The sequence below is a fragment of the Platalea leucorodia genome (genome assembly GCF_965183815.1).
Source record: "Platalea leucorodia genome assembly, chromosome: 10".
In the NCBI taxonomy this organism is placed as follows: Eukaryota; Metazoa; Chordata; class Aves; order Pelecaniformes; family Threskiornithidae; genus Platalea; species Platalea leucorodia.
Window position 1 is genome coordinate 24,785,580 of NC_138832.1, and position 19,640 is coordinate 24,805,219.

Consider the following 19,640-nt stretch of genomic DNA (forward strand, 5'->3'; position numbering starts at 1 on the left):
GCTGGGTGGCATGTGTGGGGCCGGGGGCCACGTGGGGCCGGACCCCAGCCCCACACCAGGCGGCGAGGCGGCGGGCAGGCTGACAGCGCACCGGGCTGCCGTGGCGGGGCACAGCAGTGCGCAGGCACCCTCCATGTTGCTCATGTTTAATCAGAAATGAGCAAATAGAAAACAAAAAAAAGGAAGTGAGCGGCGGAGAGAAGAAACAGCCGCGGCAGGGAGGGGGCTGGCGTGGGGCCGGCTGGCGCGGGGTCAGGCCTGCAGCCCGCTGAGCAGCGCGGAGAGGAGGGAGGCGAGGGCCAGCGTGCCCAGGGTGGCGGTGGCGGCGGTGGCGGCGCTGCCCAGCGGGAAGGGCTCGGTGTTCCTCTGCAGCCAGTGGTACGCCTCCTCCAGCTGCTGCCGCCGCAGCTCTGGCCCCACACGTGCCCGGATGGTCTCGTAGTAGGCGTTCAGGTACCGGATCTGCAGCCAGGCACCGCGGGGGGCTGCGGGGGGCTGCCCCGGCCGCCTGTCCCCCCTCACTGCCTGCACCCCCCTTGCCCCCCGTTGGCCCCCCCCATCCAGCTACCCCACACCGCGATCACTGGCCCCATCCGCAGACTCCGTTGCCCTTCTCCATCCACGCGCCCCCCTGCCAGCCCCATTTACCTGCCCTGACCTCGTGCCGTGGTCCTGGTTTCCTGCTATGTCCACCCTCCCGCGCCCTTCGCTCTCCCCGTACCCCAGCCCTACGCGCTGGCCCCACGTCCCTGCTCTGCCCCCCTGCCCCGAGCACCCCGTACCTGCTCCAGTGACAGGAGGCTGAGGTCGATGAGGTTGCGGTCGTAGGGCACCAGGGAGACCACCTCGAAGGTCAGGAAGGGCTTCTCCCCGCTCTGGTACTGCCGCAGAGAGGTGGCGTTGGGTGCCCCCAACCCCCGGTGCAGCCCCCCGGTGCCGTGCCACCCCTGCCAGCCCAGCCCCATTGCGCTACCTTGGTCTGCGCCTCCACCACCAGGGCGATGTCCTCGATGCGGATCCCGAACTCGCCGTCCCGGTAGTACCCAGGCTCTGGGGGCCGGGGAAGGCGCCCAGTGAGTCCCGACCCCAGCAACTCCCCTAGCCCATCCCACCCCAGAGGGGCCTGACCTGGCCCCTGAGTGGGGCCGAGAGCTGAACGCCTCCTCCCCTGGCCGGGCTCTGCCCCTCAGGGACGTCCCCGAGAGCCCGAGGCACCGGCCGGAGCAGCGGGCGCACGTACCGATGGAGGTGAACATGCCGGCCGCCAGCGGCACGTTGTTGGACTGGAAACCCACGGGCCCTGCAGGGGACATGGGGTGGGTTACAGCTCCTGGGGACGGCGTGTGCTGCGGGGACACCCTGACAGCGACCGAGGTGTCACACGGGCAAGAACCTTGTGGCCACCACAGCAAGGACCACGGGGCCACCCCAGCAAGGAACACAGGGCCACCCTGGTAAGGGGCATGGGGCCGCTCCAGCAAGGATCACAGAACCATCTTGTCAAGGACCATTGGATCATCCCAGCAAGGACCATGGGACCACCTCGGCAAGGACTGCAGGGCCACCCCAGCAAGGAACCCAGGGCCACCCTGGCAAGGACCATGTGGTCACCCTGTCAAGGACCATGAGACCACCCCAGCAAGGACTGCAGGGCCACCCTGGCAAGGACCGCAGCACCCTGCAGGTAGGGGCACACGCCCGCAGACAGAGGCTATGAGAAGCCCCAGATGAGCCCCTGTCCTCGTCCCTGTCCCCCGCAGCTCATCCCATGTCCCCAGCGCTGGTGTCAGTGCCGCAGAACCTACACTCATGGACCGAGAGGAAGTTGCCGATGCCGTGGCCGGTCCCGTGGCCGTAGTTGAGTCCCACGTCCCAGAGTGCCCGGCGGGCAAAGGACTCCACCGCTCTCCCTGGGGAATGGGATGGGGGCCAGTGAGCTGGCGAGGGCCCGCGCAGGGCCGGGCTGCCCGGCGCCCGGCTCAGCACCCACCTGCCGTGTTGGGCGGGAAGACGAGGCGGGACAGGTCGATGTTGCCCATCAGCACACGGGTGTAGGCTTCCTACGAGGGGCATGGCAGCGGGGCTGAGCGTGGTGGTGCCCGGAGGCTCGCCCCGGCACATCCAGCCCTGGCTGGCACCTTGGTGCTGAGCGCCACGGGGATGCTGGGCGCCGCAGGGGGGTGCTGGCTGGCGTGGGAGGGGTTGGTACCTTCTGGAGCGGGGTCGGCACACCCCAGTGCATCGTCCGCGTGATGTCTGTCGTCCCGTCCCTGCAAAGGGGGGCCGTCAACGGGGGCGACGCAGCCCCAGCGCCGGCTTTGGGGCCACCACCCTGCGCTGGGGGCACGGGGAGGGGGCGGGGGGCTGCGCAGTGCTGGGGGGGGGTCCGCCTCAAGGGCTACGCACAGATATTGCCCTCCGGTGTCCGAAAGGTACATCTCGTCCACGGACAGCTTCCTGCTGCTCTCGTTGGAGGGGCTGCGAGGGGAGCGGGGGTCAGAGCCCGCTCCCAGCCTCCAGCTGCCCGCTCCCCACCGACGCTGCCGGCCCTGGTGCCCCCGGCCCTGACCGGGGCCGAGCCGTACCTGTAGTGGGCCAGCGCCGCGTTGAGCCCGCTGGCGGAGATGGTCTGGAAGCTGAGCCCACGGTTGTGCCCCTGGGCCCTGGAAGGCAGCAGGGAGGGAGATGCAGGGGGTCCCCGGCTGCCCTCCACCGGGCAGGGGGGGCCGCGGTGGCAGCACTGACCTGCGGAGCGCGTTGATGTGTTCTGCTGCCGAAAACTCGTCCACCTGCCCCTGCGGGACCATCTTCTCCAGCCACAGCAGGTACTGGATGACAGCCACTGCGTCCCGAACCTGGGGGTGGCCCAGCGGCATCAGGGGAAGGGGGCATCGGCACCCCGCTTCCCCCGGCTGCCCCCCGCTTCTGCTCGGGGCTGCGGGGATGGGGACAGCCCTTACGTGAGCGGCTCGCAGCAGCTCCTGCTCCTTGGCATTTTTCACAGCCTTGGCCAGCATGACGGGGGAGTAGCTGTCCTCCAGCAGCTTCTCCTGCAAGGGCAGGCTGGGGGTGGCACGGCCGGGCACAGCCACCCACCCCCTCATGCCCCAGGGATGGCCGCGGCACAGCCTGTTGCCCCGTGGCTCGGTGGCACGGGGCCGTCCCCGAGCCCGGCAGGACCCATGTCGCCCACGGCCGGGCTCGGCGGCGCGGGTGTCAGCAGCGGCACGCCGCCATGCCCCACCTGGGGGATGACGCTGTAGAGGCCGTAGGTGGTGTACTCGGTGCCCAGCCAGACGGTGACGTTGCCCTGGACGTACTGGCGGAGGTGGGCACGTGCCTGCCCGTACTCCTGCAGCTCCACGCACAGCAGCCCGGGGCAGCCTGCCTGCAGGGACTCCCGCGCCGCCGCCGCCAGCCGCTGCTCGTCCACAAACAGGCTGGGGAAGGATGCGGGATGGGGTGGGCACGGCCGTGGGGTTGGCCTGCTGCCTGTGTCCCCCCCGAGCCCAGCCGTGCGGGGCACACTGGTGGAGAGGGGGAGACTGGGGGGCTCAGAGGGGATGCTGGGCTGGGAACGGGGGTCACCCTCAGGGTGGGCTGGAAGGGAGGGGGCTGCACCCCAAGGTGGGCTGGGTGGGAGGGGGCTGGACCTGGGAAAGATGTGGGGTTTGGAGGGGACACACAACGGGGCTGGGCACTGCAGGACGTGGTGGGCTCTGGGGAAGGGGGCAGCGGGGCTGAGGAGGGTCCCACGGATGCCGGCCCTGGAAGGGGAGGGAAGGTGCTGCGCCCCGTCTGTGCCCCGTGCCCGCGGGGAGGTGTGCCCACCTTATGCTGGTGTTGGTCAGCAGGGTGTAGGAGTAGAAGACGGGGTTGTAGGGGATGTCGTCTCCGCGGAGATTGAAGAGCCCTGCCAGGAACGAGACCTCCGAGCCTGCGCCTGCCTGCTGCCCTCCCATCCCCAGGGCTCGGAGCTCGTGGCACCCACCACGGCACCCACCACGGCACCCACCACGGCACCGCGGCTACTCACAGGCCGTCTCCTCCAGCCCCGACAGCAGCACGGCCGTGGGGCGTCGAATGTGCTGCTCCATCTGCTGCCGGATCCCGGCCACCTTCTCCTGCCAGCTGCTCCCTGGGAGAGGAGCGAGCAGCCGGCTCAGCTCGGGGACCACCACGGCCCCCTGGGCCGGGGGCTGCTGCGGGCGAGCATCTGCCCAGCAGCCTTGGGGGGACGGCGCGCTTGTACCTGTGAACTCTTCTGGGAGGCTGTAGATCTCGCTGGAGGCTGGAGGGGGTCTCTGGTCACCCCACACTTGATCCACGAGGTTGGTCTCGATGGGGAGCAGGGTCCTGCCAGAGCCGTGCAGAGCCCGGCTGTAGCTGTTCCAGGTGTCTGAGGGGGGGAAGCAGCCCGCAGTTGGGGGCCCCTGGTAAATCCATACCTGGGAGCTGCCCTCATGTCGGGCAGGGTCCCCCCATGTGATGGCCAACCCTACCGATGGAGAAGAGGAAGGGGTCCAAGCTGATGTTCCCCCCCACAGGAACCTCCTCCAGGATCCACAGCCCGATGGACTCGATCCAAACTGCAGGAGAGAGCTGGGTGGCACCGCAGGGACGAACCGTGTCCCGGCCCACGCTGAGCCCAGATGAGGCTGCGGCTGGGGCTGGGGGGGTCCTGGGGGTGGGGGGAGGCAGCAGCCCCCCAGCCTGCCCCCCACTGACTTGTCCTCTGCAGCTCCCAGTTGCAGTCCATCTGCCGCTCTGCCTGGGTCCAGTAGCGGCTGTCGGTCCACAGGGCAGCCTTGTCCTGCGTCACCACGACGGTGCCTGGGACAGGAGTGGGAGCTCAGGCATCACCTCTGCCCCCTCTCCAGCCAGCTGGCAGGGATCCCCAGCCCGACCTCCTGTGTGGAGCGGGACCATGCCCTGCCCCGAGGATCCCAAGGATGAGGACCAGCAGGCAGCCGGGTGCTGGCCCCTGAGCAGGGCCCCAGGGTGGCGAGGATGCGCTTACCTGCAGAGCCGGTGAAGCCGGTCAGCCAGCCCAGCCGGGAATCCCGCTCGGCGATGTACTCGCTCTGGAGCCGGGGACGGAGCCATGAGAGGCGGCCGCGGGCACCGGCCGGGGAGCCGGTCCCCAGGGGCGCAGGCAGGCTGCTGCCTTACCATGTGGGCATCCGTGGAGGGCACGATGTAGGCATGGACGCCGTGGGCTCGCATGGTGTCCCGCAGAGCGGCAAGCCGTGCCGTTGTGTTGACAGCCGTAGGGGGCAGGTACTGGTGGCACAAGGGGACACGTGCTGGGGGGGCAGCGGTGGGGCTGGGGGGGTGACCCCGCGCGGGGTGTCCCAGGAGCAGGGAGGGCCGGGCACGGCGGGGCTCACCGGTGGGTCCGTGGAGCAGTCCCGGACGTCGGTCCTGGCGGAGGCAGCCTGTGGCGGCCGGCCTGCGGCACAGCCTAGGGACACGGGGACCCCCCGGAGCCTCAGGCTGCAGCCCGGGGTCCTGCTGGCCCCTCGCTGCAGCCCAGAGCCAGCACGGGGGCAGCTGTCACCCTCGTCCCCAGTCCCAAACACCGAGCCAGCCCAGCTTTGGGGCTTTTTGCAAAAACCCGAGTTTTTAGCCCCAGGAACAGTGGGTGAAAACCAATGACATCACTTGGCTCAAGAGGAAGTAAACGCTCCGGGCACGCCAGCGCCCGTGGCATGCCTGGGATGGGCCCCGGGGGTGTGGTGGGGTCGCCAGGAGGCACAGCCAGTGCCCACCGTGCCCGGGAGCTGGGGAGGGGGTTGGTAGGAGCCAGCCCTGAGCATCCCTGGTGCTGGGGCTGATGGAGGACCTGGCCGGCAGCCAGGGATGTGCCCCCAGCGGGACCTGGCCTCTCCCCAGTCCTGCTCTGCATCTGGTGCCACCACCGGCACTGCCTTTCCCTGAGCTCTCCACCACCATCACCTCCCCAGCGCTCGTCCCTGGGCTCAGGCAGGCAGGATTAGCCCCTCTCCCCAGCCCGGTCCCCTTCCCTGGGGCAGCGGGGCTGGAGCAGCAGCACAGCCCTGGCTCCCTAAGGGAAACCCACCCTTGCTTCACCCAAAGTTGTGGTTCAGACTGCTGCAAAACACCCCTACGTCCTCCACGCTCGGACCAGCCTGGGTCCCGGGGGGTCCCGGGATGCGTCGTCCCCTGGCGAGCCCATCCCACCTCCCAGCCCAGCCCCTCCGCCGTACCGTGGAGCAGGAGCACCCAGGCTGCGATCCACTGTGCGGGGTGCATGGCTGCCCTGGGGGTGCCCAGCAGGACGGGCAGCGGAGGGGGACCTTTCCCCAGCGCCTTAGGTGACGGGTCCCTCCTCCTGCGCCTTTGCCCCGGGGCGGAGGGATGCTGGATGGGAGGGCCAAGGCCCGGGGCAGATATGAGGAGGTTGTTGTCCTATGCATTGAAAGCGATTCCTGCTGCTAAATAAAAGCAAACTGCAAAATCAGCACAAAGTCCAAAGATCCTCCTGGGCAGAGGTGGGACTGTGCCAGCTCAGCCTGGCGCCAAGGGTTAAATGCAGGCAAGCAGGGGCTGCCGCCTGCTCTGCTGCCCTGTGTCCCCAGGAAAACCTCTGTCCCCTGGGGCCACACAGGGCTGGCATGGGCCCCCCGGGGCGACACGCTGCCGGGGCCAGCGCACTCCCCGAGCCAGCCCTCCTCCTCCACTGGGCCGTGGAGCGGTGCAGAGCATCCTCCCGGGCACGGCCGTGGTGGTCCCCAGCCCCGCGCCCAGCGGCACCCCTGGGGCCGGGGCTGGCCGAGGCCAGCGCTGGGGGCGGGGGGGACTCCCTGGCAGCTGCTGAGCGTCGCAGCTCTCCCGGGGGGCAAAAGCACCTTTCCTTCCCGTAGGGCCCTACCTGCCTGCGGGCCTGGGAGCTGGCTGTCGGCAGGGCCAGCGGGGCAGCCGGAGCACTGATGAAACACCCACCCGCCCTTGGCTCCTGCAGACGGCTGTGTGCCGGTAACACGTGATTTTGCATCCCCTGGCCATGGCTGGGCCCTAATTTCTTTTACGTGGCTGTTCTTCCACCATGGCTCTAGCAGTATGGTCGGCAATCTTGCACCGGCAGACTTTTTAGCCCAAGGAGAAGCCGGTCAGCACCGAGGTCCATGTCAGCGCCCGTACTGCTCTCACCTCCGTGCCTTCGTGCGGGGCGCTGGCCTGGCTGCTCCGCGCTGGAGCCTCCGCACCCCTTTGGTGAGGCGACGGCTGGCGTCCAGCAGCGGGTGGGAAGGAGCCGACCATCCTCAGCAGCGAGCTCTGAGCTCCCCGGGGAGCCCGTGGGCAGCGCCAGGGCAAAGCGGGGCAAGAAGGTGATGGGAGAGGAGCGAGGGACGGCATGGGCAGCAGCGCGGTGCACCGTGCTCGCCGATGCCTCTGGTCTCTGGGCCGGCTGCGGGTCCCACGCGTCTGCAGACGCTTTGGGCTTCATGAGAGGTGGCGGTGCGGGAAAACCCCCAGTGCTCTGCGGTGGGGACTGAGGGAGACTGGCTGGAGGGCACCCAAAATCCTGCCATGGCCCCCCCATGGACTGCAGAAGGAGCAGAGGCTGCTGCCGCTCCTGCCTGCTCTGCCCAGCCCCTGCCCGCAGGTAGGGATGGAGCTGGAGAGGGGTGATGGAGGAGCACGGGGACCCCGCAGGACACAGAGGCGGTGTCTGAAAGGAGCGCGGAGGGCTGGGGCCACAGCGTGCGTGGCGCTGGCATCCCGGCTTTTAGCCGGCACGGTTATACGGAAAAGCAACCGGGCTTTGGAGAGACGGAGCTGAACGTCTGACCTGCAGCATGCGGGTACGGGTTTCTGGGGAGCAGGAATACGCGTAAGGCTTTGAAGGTAAGCACGGGGTAACTTCAGAGCCAGTGAGAGCACACGGTCCTGCTAATGGAGTAGTAGGAATAATAAATTAAGAGTGCATTAGCAGGTCGGGTTGGAAATGCTGGCAAAGGAGACAACGGCAATATTTTAGCATCAAGCAGCCTTACGCGATCAGAGACACCTTTGGCGGCAGCGTACGGAGGGAGAGAAGTGTGATGGTGCCCAACAGACCGGGCTATGCCTTGCAGGCGGGGTACCAGCCCTGCCCGCGGGCACAGGGCTCGGGGACCAGTGGCCACCCGCGAGGGACCCGCTCTCTGCAGGAGGAGCTCGCTGGGACGCGCCCTTTGCCCCGCCAAGCCCGTCAGCTCCAGACGGCCGTGGCATCTGCCTTGCTAAAAAGCTCATTATGTTAGTCATAACGAGCCTTGACCCCGAGGCCTGTCACTTTTATTGCACTCGCATTTCCCCTAACCGGCTCAATGACTTCTCCGTGGTTATTGAAGGGAAAGGCTGGCTGAAGGACGGACCTGTTGTTGGCAGGCAGCAGAGGCGTCCCACCCAGGACAGATGCACATCCCTGCCCAGGACAGATGCACAGCCCCACCCAGGACAGGGGTGCCGGCAGGAGTCCCTGCTGGAGAGTTGCTCCTCGGACCATGAAGCTCCTTGTCACCGGCCGGGATGTCTCAGGGCCTGCTGCACCGCAGGGCGGGCGCAGCGTCGCCGGCGCAGCCCGCCGAGTGCCAGGCGGCCCCGGGGCTCCGGCTGAGAGCACGGGCGGCTGCGTGGCACGAGCCCGCCTGTGGAGGAGGGTAAAACAGGGACGGGAGCGGGCGAGGCGCGGGGCAGGGGCGTGCTGAGAGCAAACCCTGGGAGAAGGGTGGAAGGACCTCGCTGCCACCGCAGCGGGACCTTGCGCTTGGTGGCTCGCGCGGCAGGATGCAAGCGGCAGGAGATCTGTTAGGGCCTGCGGTAAACGAACAAACAGATGCTTACAAACAAACCTCCTTGAAAATATAAGAGGTCCTCCAGGGAACCTGGGCAGCGAATCCCCGTGACCCCCGGTGCGATGGGCAGGGAGGAAGCCCTGCCCGCCTGGCTCCCGGGCTCTGCTGGCTCTGCAGGTGCCTGCCACCCCCTGTGCCCCTGCCCGCCTCCTGATGAGCCCCTCTGCCCGGCCAGACCCTCTCCTGGGGCCATCTCCAGCGCTGGGCTGTGCGGCCCTGCACCATCCCACACAAGCTCTCCGCTTCCCTGGCACGGACACGAGGCTGGCTACAGCCAGGCCGGGGGTGGGAGCCAGGGCCCCGCTCAGAGACTCTGGCCCTTCCCAGTGGCATTTCATGACCTGTTGGACAGCCGATTTGTAACTCATTTAATGCGGCAGCACCTCTGTGGTAGCCTTCAAGGCTCTTGAATGGCAGTGGAAATCCTCCATCGGCCCTGGGGCAGCTGGCACGTCCCATCCTGGCTTCACGGCAGCACTAAGGGACGGGCACCGGCCCCTCTGGGCTTTGGGGTGACCGGTCTTGTCCCCAGCACGGAGAAGCTCATGGTGCCAGGACAGCAAGGACAGCAGGAACGCACCAGGCGGTGGGCTGCAGGTGGGGCCAGCTGCCGCGGTGCCTGCCGGCACCAGGGCCCACACCGCAGCCCCTCGGCCACCCTCTTGTCCCCACCTCGTCCCCCCACCCTCCAACCCTGCTTTGGCTGGCATGAGCCTGCTAGTCGCTCTGGGGGCCAGGGCACGTGGTTGCCGCTGCACACAGGCACGACGCAGGCAGGGACGCAGGCAGGGACGCAGGCAGGGACGCAGGGCTCAGGGCGCTGCCCCCCGGCACACCCCCGTGGGGCCGGTGGCCAGCCCCACTCCTGCCCTGGGGCTGGGGAGCAGCCCGGCCCTGGCACCGGAGGGCTGGGGGCAGCGTGGCCGCACGGCCACCGCCCGGCTGTGCCACCGCAGCCGCTGTCCAGCGGTGTCACCGGGACCCTGCTCACCACGAGGTGGCACCAGGACCGCGCTGTGGAGCCGCACAGACCCCTGTCCCCCGTCCCCCCGTCCCTCTGTCCCGTCCCCTGTCCCCTGCCCACCGCCCGGTCCTGCCGCAGCCCCGGTGCGGCGCGGGGGGCCGGCAGCAGCAAAGCCGGGCGGTCCCGCCGCCAGCCCGTCCCTGCCTGCGGGCAGGCTGAGGCCTGGCACACTCATGTCACGGATGCTCCCGGGCTGCCTGTGCCTGGCATCACCCTCGGGTCCCCCGCTCGAAGGAGCCCAGGGCCGGGGGGGTCCCCTGCCCCAGCAGGACAGGGCCGGGGGGGGGACGCAGGGTGACACCAAAGCTGCCTGTAATTGTCATGGCAACAAAAGTTTCTCGAGGATGTGTGACGCGTTGCCGTGGCGACAGTCAGGCAGCGCTTTGCTGCCTTCCTGCTAATTAGCGAAATGTGCTAATGATGCTTCCACCCTCCCGGTTCCTGCCCAGCGCCGGGGTGGGGGGCTGCACCCACGGCGGTGCCCGGGCCCCCCGGCCCCCGCCGCCCCTCACCGCACCGCTGCACGCCCAGTCCCGTGGGGCCCGCAGGGTGACAAGGGTGCCCCCCCCCCTTCTTCCCAACCTCTGAACTCGACTCCGCAACGCCAGCCCCGATGCCACCCCCCGCCACGTCCAAGGGCTGGCCTGCCCCGTCCCCACGGGCACAGCGTCACCGTGAGCCCTGGGGCTGCACACCCCTCCTCCTCCTCGCCCGGCATGGGGGTGGCACCAGCCACCCCTGGGGACCCCCGGGGCCGCGTGCCGCTCCGAGCAAGCCAGCGTCAACAGGACGAAGCTCATCGGCCACCGTGCGTCCGGTGGGGCCCTTCCCTCCCGCGGGAGGTTTCCTCGAAGACGAGCCGGAGGAAGGCTTCGGGGGGACATCCTCCCTTTGTGGGCTATTGTTGGCCTTCCGTCACCTGCGGAGGCCGTGGGGTGACTCAGGCCGGGGTGACGTGCCTGGCAAACAGGACGCGGGCCGGGGAGGGAGGGAGGGTGTGCGTGGCCGCAGGAATGCGGAAGCGCGCAGTGGCCCGGGGATGCTGCCACGGTCCCTTGCGAAGGCAGGGCCTGCCTGCCCCTGCAGCCCGCAGCCCCGCAGGTGATGGGTGCCCGCGGGCCGTGGGGGGCCCCCTGCACCCCAGCGCCTGGCCGCTGGCCTGCAGGGATGGGCTCCAGCTCCCGGACCCCATGAGCTGCCCCCCGAAGGAGCACCCCTCTTTGGGGTGCACGAGGCTGGCGGGGAGCAGTGACCCTGCACTGCGCCAGCAGCGGGGGGCTCGAGATAAGGGCAGGGAGGTCACTCGCCAGTTACTGTCACGGGCAGAACAGACTCGACTTGGAGAAAATTAATTTAATTTATTACCAATCAAATCAGGGTAGGATAATGAGAAAATAAAAATTAAATCTTAAACCCCCTTCCCCCACCCCTCCCTTCTTCCTGGGCTTAACTTCCCTCCCGATTTCTCTACCTCCTCGCCCCAGCGGCGCAGGGGGACGGGGAATGGGGGTTGTGGTCAGTTCATCCCACGCCATCTCTGCCGCTCCTTCCTCCTCACACTTCCCCTGCTCCAGCGTGGGGCCCCCCCGGCAGACGGCCCTCCACGAGCATCTCCGGCGTGGGTCCTCCCCACGGGCGCAGTCCTTCGGGAGCAGCCTGCTCCAGCGTGGGTCCCTGCAGGATCACCAGTCCTGCCAGCAAACCTGCTCCCGCCTGGGCTCCTCTCCCCGGGGCCGCAGCTCCTGCCAGGAGCCTGCTCCAGCGCGGGGTGCCCACGGGGCCACAGCCTCCTCCGGGCACCTTCCCCAGGGGCTGCAGGGGAACCGCTGCTCCGGCGCCTGCAGCACCTCTGCCCCTCCTGCACTGACCTGGGTGTCTGCAGGGCTCTTCCTCTCACATATTCTCACTCCTCTTCGGATACTGTTTTTTTCAAGCCTTTCCCCCCCCCCCCCGCTTCTTAACTCTGTTATGGCAGAGGCGCTGCCACCATCGCTGATGGGCTCAGCCTTGGCCAGCAGCAGGTCCGTCTTGGAGCCGGCTGGCGTTGGCTCTGTCGGACACAGGGGAAGCTTCCAGCTCTCCTGTGTCTCACAGGCGCCATCCCTGCAGCCCCCCGCTACCAAAACCTTGCCACGCAAAGCCAGTCCGTACCGTACCTACACCCTGCCCTCAGCCGCCTGCCCAGGGGACCCCCATGCCCGGACCTGGAGGAGCCGCTTTCTGGCTGCTGGCTTGCAGAGCCCCGCTTGTGTCCTCGGTGTGCCGCGGCCGTCACCGCGGCCGCCCTTGGCACGCGTGGTTTCGCGGTGTGCCCTGACTGCCCCCTCCCCAGCTGCCATCTCCCAGCTCCAAATTCCCGAGGGGCGGCGCGGGGGGGTCCCAGCAGCCCCCACCCCGGGGTGCTGGGGAGAGGAGTGTTACCAACAGGGCTGGGCCTCCCCAGACCCCGCCACGAGGCCTGCGGGGGCTGTGGGGTGATGTCCCAGCACTGTGCGTGGTCCCCGTGGCCTCCCCAGCACCCAGCTGCAGGCAAGGGGGTCCCTAGGCTGTGGGAGACTTCAGCTCTGTCTTCGTCACCCACCACGACACCGTGCCAGCGGCTGTACCAGCACACCCAGGTCAACCAGGGGCTCTGCTGGTGCTCGGCCAGCACCCAGGCCACGCAGGACTGGCACCCGCAGCCCGCACCTCGGTGCATGGGGGGGCAGGGTGCTTTAGCCCCCGTCCTGGCCTGTGCGGTGCAGAGCGGGGGGCTGCAGTGCCCATCCTGCAGCCGTGGTCTGTCCCCCTCCCTCGCTGTGCCCCCCGCAGAAGGGGCTTCGTGCCCCCCGAGCAGTGGCTGCGTGACCCGGGGGCAGCAGGGTCTGGGGGCTGCAGGGGGACCCCTCCGCGGGCGCTGCCCGGCGCGGGGGCGGAGGGGCAGGGGCTGCCGGGGGCAGTGGGCATGGGGGGGGGTGCCAGGACCGCCTCCTGCCCCCTTGGGTGCCAGGGGAAGGGGGTGGGCTGGAAGGGGGGCCTGGGCCAGGAGGGGTGCAGGGTCCCAGGCTTGGGCTGGGAGGGGGCATCCCAGAGCCAGGCTGGGCGGGGGTCCTGGGCCAGGCTGGGAGGGGGGCCCGGGGGCCAGGCTGGCAGCAGTGCTGGGGTCCGGGGGCCAGGATGGGGTGTGGGGGGGTCCCAGATCCAGGATTGGGGGGGGGAGGATCCCAGATCCAGGATGGGGAGGGGTCCCAGATCCAGGCTGGGTGGGAGGTCCCAGATCCAGGATGGGGGGGGGAGGATCCCAGATCCAGGATGGGGGGGGGGGATCCCAGATCCAGGCTGGGTGGGAGGTCCCAGATCCAGGCTGGGTGGGGGGTCCCAAATCCAGCATGGGTGGGGGGTCCCAGATCCAGGATGGGGGGGGGGTCCTGGGCCAGGCTGGGTGGGGGGTCCCAAATCCAGCATGGGTGGGGGGTCCCCGATCCAGGACGGGGGGGAGGATCCCAGATCCAGGATGGGAGGGGGGTCCCAGGATCCCGGGACCAAGGTGGGGGTGGTCCCGGGGCCGGGCGCAGGGGGTGCCCCGCAGGGGTGCCGGCGGGGCGGGAGTGTCCCGGGGGGCGGCGGGGCGGGGCGGGCGGGGGCGGACCCCCGGGGGCCCGGCGGCACATGACCGGCGGGCGGCGGGGCCGGGCCGGGCTCTCGCCGCCTACAAATGCGGCTCCCCCGCAGCGGGGCCGCCGCCGCCGCCGCCCCCGCCGCCCCCCGGCATGGCCGCGCCGCGCTGGCTGCTGGCGCTGCTGCTGCTCTGCCTCGCCCTGGCCCTGGCCGCCGCGGGTGAGTGCCGGGACCCCCGGGCGGGGGGCGACCGCGGCCCCGCGCCGCGCTGGGGACCCCCCCTCCCCCGGCCCGGCGTCGCTCGGTGCCCGGGCTGGCGGCGGGGAGGATGGCGGGGACCGCGGGCGGGGGACGGCGGGCGGAGCGGGGGCGCGGGGGGCTGGGGGGCACCGGCACCCCCTGCCCGTGCCGCCCGGGAGCCGCTGCCGCCGGGCCGGGGAGGACAAAGCGCTTTTCATGGTGCCAACAAGCCCCCCCTGTCCCTCCGGGCAGAACAACAGCGAGCCGGCACGGCCGCCGGGGCAGGACCCGCCTGGCGCCGCGGGTGACAGCCCGGGGCACGGCCGGGGTGCGGCGGGGGCAGCCGGGGCCCCGCCAGCCTGCCCGCCGTGCTGCGGCGGGGCCGGGGCCGGAGCATCGCTGCCGGGCGGCCCGGGCTGCGGGGAGCGGGAGGGGGCGAGGCCCCGGCGGGAGGGCGGCCCTGGGGATGGCTGGGGGCCGCGCCCGCGGCCCGGCTGCTCCGTGCCCCGCGGCGAGGCCGGGGCCAGCGGCCGCACGAGGTGGCCACGCTCGGCGCAGGTGGCCCGGCGCTCGGGGCAGGAAGCGCTCGGCGGCGAATGGCTCCTGCTGGGGGCAATTCAGGAAACGGGCGGCGCTGCCCGGCCCTGGGCCAGGCGGCGGGGGGCAGGCGGCATCCCCGCGGCATCCCCGCGGCATCCCCGCAGCATCCCACGGCTAACGCTCTCCCTGCTGTCCCCAGGGCCGCTGGGCCAGGTGCCGGATGGGAAGGATGCGGAGGATGGCCTCATCCGAACGCTGGTGCGGCCGCGGGGCACACGGCGCGGGGCTGGGCACCGGCCGAGCGGCTGGCGCAGGTACCGGCGGCCCCGGCCCCGGCTGTCCCACAAGGGCCCCATGCCCTTCTGAGGCAGGTGAGGAGCGGCGGGGTGCGGGGGGAGCAAGGGGACGCGGGTGACGTTGCCGGGAGGGAACTCACGCGTTCCTGGGTTTGCTCTTGTTGCAGGGTTGCCACCAGCCTTCCAGGGACGCGGCTCCCATCGCCCGCTCTGTGTCCTAGCCCGCTCTGCTCATCTCCCAGCCCCGAGCGCGGGGTCCCACCTGTGAGCCCTCGGCTGGCGTCACCTCCTCCCTGTGGCTGTCCCTGGTGGCCCTGGCACCGTCTGGCACCGCGGGTGCCTCCCGCCCCTCACCTCCTCCTGGGGCTGGCTGGGAGCGGGTCGCCCATGTGGCTCGTGGTGGGCCGGGTGCTGCCACGATGCCGCTGTCCCGGTGGGTGTGAGGCTGCCCTGGGCATTGGTGTGCCGGGACCCCTGGGCTTTGCGCAAAGCACTTTGTCAGGCGGAGGAGCTTCTCCGCAGGGGTCGGCGAGCTCCCTCGGAGCTCCTGCCCCGTCCCTGCCAAGCACCTGCATGCCGGGGTGAGCACACAGCTTGTCCGGGGGGTCTATTTATTCCCATGGTGCTAATCCCGCACGCTGGGCGAGCTGCCCTCCCCTCCCCGGTGAGCACGGGGCCCCTTCCTGCTGGCAGCCCCACCTCCTGGGGACCCCCGAGGCGTGGGGTGCCCGCCCAGGACACAGCGTGGGGCTCTGGGCCCCCTGCCCGCTCCACGCCATGGGACAGTGGGAGAATGGGGGGGCACTGGGGCCTCTGACAAACGCTGAGAGATGCCAAAGGGGGGGCCCTTGCTCTGAGTGCCGCTGGGTCCTGTTGACCATGTCTCTTGTGTCTGTAAAGATTTATTCAGTGTAAATACATCTTTATAATAAAGAGTTATGATGACAGTAAACCCTTATTTTTGGAGGCACGGTCAGGGGTTGCTCGTCTGCTGGCAGGGAGGGCTCCCAGGGGCCTTCTGCTCCCTCCTGGAGCTTCTCTGTGGCATCTGGGGCCCATGGCAGCCCCTTCCCCAGCCCAGTGCTGGTGGAGAAGGTGCCCGGCAAAGAGAGAAACAAGCTGCAGGGCTGCCTGGCCAGTAAAATTCGTGAGGAAGGTAGGAAAACACAGGAGGTCAGCGTCCCCCAAGCCTGCAGAGGGGCTGGGTGACGCAGGAGGGGATGCTGGAGGGCACAGGGGTGCTGGTCCCGGCCGGGGCAGCGTGGGGTGAGTGGCTGGGGGACCCTCGGGCCACGGAGCAAAGACTCTGTCTGCAAATGCTGCCCGGAGCCCCCCGCCGTTGTCCCCTTCTGGGGTTGGTTTTTCTGCTTGCCTCTGTGATGGGCATCAGCTGCGTGAGGAAGGGCTGAGCAGCAAGAACCGCCTTCAAAGCAGGGAGCAGGGCGCCAGGACAGGCTCTGCGCTGTGGCGGGAGGCTTCGTGCCCAGAGGGACACGGCCCGGCCCATCCCGCTCCCTGTCCCCCGGCACTGATGGTCCCTGGGCCTGGCACTCGAGCAGCTCGTTAGCCGAAGCCTTTGCTGGGATAACGGCTTCTGTAAGGCGGTTTCTGCGGGGAGGCACGGGTGTGCGGGTGCTCCTGCCCCGCTCCCGCGATGCTGCCGTTGCCGTGGTTACCAGCGCCCGCGGGTGCTGGGTGAAGCCGAGGGTGCAGCACCCGTGTCCGGCAGCGCAGTGCCGGGGCAGGGAGCAGGGTTTGGGCCTGGCCTGGCCCTGGCGTGGGGAGGACGAGGCCGGTGGGGCAGGCAGAGACCGCGGCGGCTGCCGGAGCTGCCTCTGCCTGCTGCCGAGCGCCTCGCCGGGATGCTCCAGCCCCTGGGGACGGGCAGTGCTGCGGGATGGCGGCCCGGGCACGGCTCTCTTGCTGGTTCTGTTTGACTCCTCGGCGGCTGCCAGCTCCCCCCTTCTCCCCCAGCCCCGGGCAGCTGTCCCCGCGGCCCCGCGCACGGGAGCAGCTGCGGGTGCCTGGTACCTGGCATCTCCGTCCCTGTTCCTGGTGTCCCTGGCCCTGGTGTGCCTGGTGTCCCTGGCATCCCCCTCCCTGCTGTCCCCATCCTTGGTGTCCCTGTTGTCCCTGTCCCTGGTGTCCCCATCCTTGGTGTCCCTGGTGTCCCCGTGTCCACAGGGCTGCGTGCGAGCAGGACCCGTGCAGGGGGGCTGTGGGTCAGGGCGCAGCAGACTGAGGGTCCCTGTAGGACCTTGCAGATGGGTGGGGGCTGAGCCCTGCAAAGGGCTGGGACCCCCCGGGACAGGACCTCCCCCAGCCCCAGCTGGGACCCCCAAGCGAGGCAGTGCCCGTGCGGGGCCCCCAAACCCCATATTGTTTGCAGGAGGCCTCCCATGAGCGACGTCCGCAGGCGGAGGGCAGCTCAGCCCCGGCACCGCGGCGGGGCTGCGGGCAGGGGAGCGTGGCAGCCGTGGGGGCGCGGGCGGGGGGCAGCACCGGTGGGGAGGGGGTTAACGGGGCCGCCGAGGAGCGGAAAGGCTGCAGCTGCGGGGCTGGGAGCAGAGCCTGGGGAAGCAGGGCTGGGCCCAGCTGGCCTCCATTAGCTCATCCTCTGGGACCGGGGAGGGATGTGCTCCCCGGCCACGCGCCAGCGCGCTCCTGCCACGCCGCCTACCCACGCCCGCCGTGGCAGCCGGCCGCCCCGCGTGCCTCCAGGGAGCTGCTGCCGGCCCCGCTTCGCCACCGCCTGTGCCCCCGCGGTGGGACGGGGTGGGTGGGCGAGGGCTGCCAGCTCGCTGCCCAGTCCCGTCCTGGCCCTCGCGCCGTGGTTTCCGGGGCCGGCGGCCTCCCGGGGCCGGCGGCGGCGTTGCCACTGGTGCTGTGATGGGGGCAGGATGCGGTGCCCTGGCACAGCCCCCCTGGCTGACCCCAGCGCCCGCTCTGGCTGTCCCGGGGTGATGGTGATGGGGTACCGTTCCTCCATCACCACCCTACGGTACTGCTGCTACTGGTTTGAACTGGGAGGGCTCTCCCCTGCACCTCAAACCACCCCTCAGCACCAACAGTTCGGCCCCGCGCTGGCTGCAGGCGGCCAGCACCCTGCCCACGAACTCCCGCAGCGCGGTGCCTGGCTGCCTGGGTGCAGGCAGGGCGGGCAGCTGGGGGCTGGCCCGGCAGCCTCCCCCGGCACAGGCTGCCATGGCCCTGCCAGGCGAGGCAGCGATGCCCCACGGCCCCGCCAGGCATCGCCCAGCCCTGAGCGCGGGGGCTTGGGCTGCGGCCAGGGGACGCACAGCTGAGCCCTGACCCCAGCCCTCCCGCGCCAGCCTGGAAGGAGGAGGCCAGGGAGGACCCCCCGGTTGGGCTCTGGCCAGCCGGTGCCGGAGGAAAAGGCTCCTGGGCCGGGAGACCTAAGGAATCTCTGGCTTTTCCTGGCCTGGCCGGCTGCCCGCAGGCAGGTGGGAGGCTGCCGGGCTCCGCCATGTTCCCGGCGCGCCGCGTGCCAGGGCAGCTCCCTTGCACGCTGCCTGCAGTGCCGGAGCCCCTGCACCGCGGCGGGGAGCTGCGGCAGTGTGGGCGGTGGGACCAAGGGCCGTGCCGGGGACAGGGGCGCGGGCAGGGGCGGACGGGCAGAGGCACTGCTGGAGCGGCATCTCCGGCGCGGTGGCTGCTGCAAGTGCTGCCGGGGGGCTGCAGCCAGAGGGCTGCGAGGTCTCCGGGCCAAGGGCAGATGTGAGTACAGGCAGCCCCCCACCGCAGGCAGCTGCCTGGCTGCCGTCCCTGGGCGTGTGTGCCGGTGCCAGTCCCGGCATGGCGAGGACAGGGTGCTCTGCTGGGTCCCGGCTCGCTGAGTGGGGAAACAGGGGTGCTGGGTGCTGCTGGGATGGGAAGGCGCTGAACAATCGCTGGAGCCCTCCAGTCCCTGGGGACCTCTGGCTGCACCCGGGGGGACGGGCAGGGCTCACCGCCCCGCCCGGGGCCGGCGATGGGCATCCAGGGTGGACATGGGACACCGGCTGTGCCAAAATCGCAGGCTGAGCCCGATGGCTCATGGCAAGCGCGTGCTGCTGGGATGCTACCAGCTACGCCAGTCCCGCCATCCTGGCAGCACCAGCACCCGTCAGTCCCCCCGACGCCTGTGGTGGGCCGACAGGCGTGCGTGAGCCCCCACCTCCACGCAGGGCGCAGAGCAGCGCACCAACAGCCTCCAAGGTCCCCCACGGACCCCCGTGCCCCCGGCCTAGCCCGGAGGATGGGCAGGCCCAGCCTTCAGCCCCATCCCCGGGGAGCGGCAGGGCTTCGCGCTCGCTCCGGCATTTCCGCCGGCAGTGCCAGGAATGTGGTGGCCGCGGGAACAATGCCGGCACCTTGCACCGGTCCCCTCCGTGACGGTGCTGGGAGCAGCTGCCCGGGCACGGCCCTGCTCTCAAGGAGCTGGCAGGAAGCAGATGGAGATGACACCGGTGGCCGTTTCCTGCGGCAGGACGTGCCGGCTTTCTCCACTGCTGCTCCAGTTGCCGAGCCAGCGGGGACGAAGGGACCGCATGGGCATTGCTGCTTGGGCCTGCAAAAGCCCTGTGCCACGCTGGCACCAGCACCCCGCTGCACCCGCTCTCCCCAGGCCCTGCTCCGTGCCAGCTTCCCTGGCTGCACCATCCCTGGCACGCCGTGTGCCAGGCCACTCCGCCAAACAGGCAACTGGCGCCACGCCGCTCCACCAAACAGGCAACTGGTGCCAGGCCACTCCACCAAACAGGCAACCGGCGCTGGGCTGCACGTTGCCTGCGTGCCAGGAGCCTGCAAGCTGCTGCCCAGGAACAGGAGCCAAACCAGCAGGAACCAGGGGAACGAGAACCTCTGCCGCTGTCCCCCAGCTCTGCCCGGCCTGCTGCCGAGGTGGCGGTGGTGGTGGGAGAGCCCGAGGAAGGACTCTGCTGCCTTCGGAAGGCTCCAGCCCCCGAGACAGAGCCCCGGAGCCCTGGGCAGGGAGGACGGCAGAGCCAAGCCGCAGCTCTGCATCATGGGATGCTGCGGCCCAGCAGCAGCCACCCCCAGGCCGCGCGGCGTGGAGCT

General features: G+C 70.3%; 1 protein-coding gene across 1 annotated transcript; it reads right to left on the minus strand.

Annotated features, from left to right (window-relative positions):
* Nucleotides 1–252: 252 nt before the first annotated feature.
* On the minus strand, nt 253–6,276 carry XPNPEP2 (X-prolyl aminopeptidase 2; the record flags this gene model as incomplete). The annotated part of the gene is made up of 21 exons (XM_082322994.1): nt 253–462; nt 783–881; nt 974–1,050; nt 1,241–1,300; nt 1,806–1,910; nt 1,991–2,060; nt 2,210–2,270; nt 2,407–2,478; nt 2,586–2,663; nt 2,746–2,855; nt 2,961–3,050; nt 3,245–3,440; nt 3,832–3,913; nt 4,037–4,138; nt 4,253–4,399; nt 4,503–4,589; nt 4,729–4,833; nt 5,021–5,084; nt 5,173–5,283; nt 5,391–5,464; nt 6,231–6,276. 21 exons carry the CDS (start codon nt 6,274–6,276, stop codon nt 253–255), a joined length of 2,046 nt encoding a protein of 681 aa, XP_082179120.1.
* Nucleotides 6,277–19,640: the final 13,364 nt, after the last annotated feature.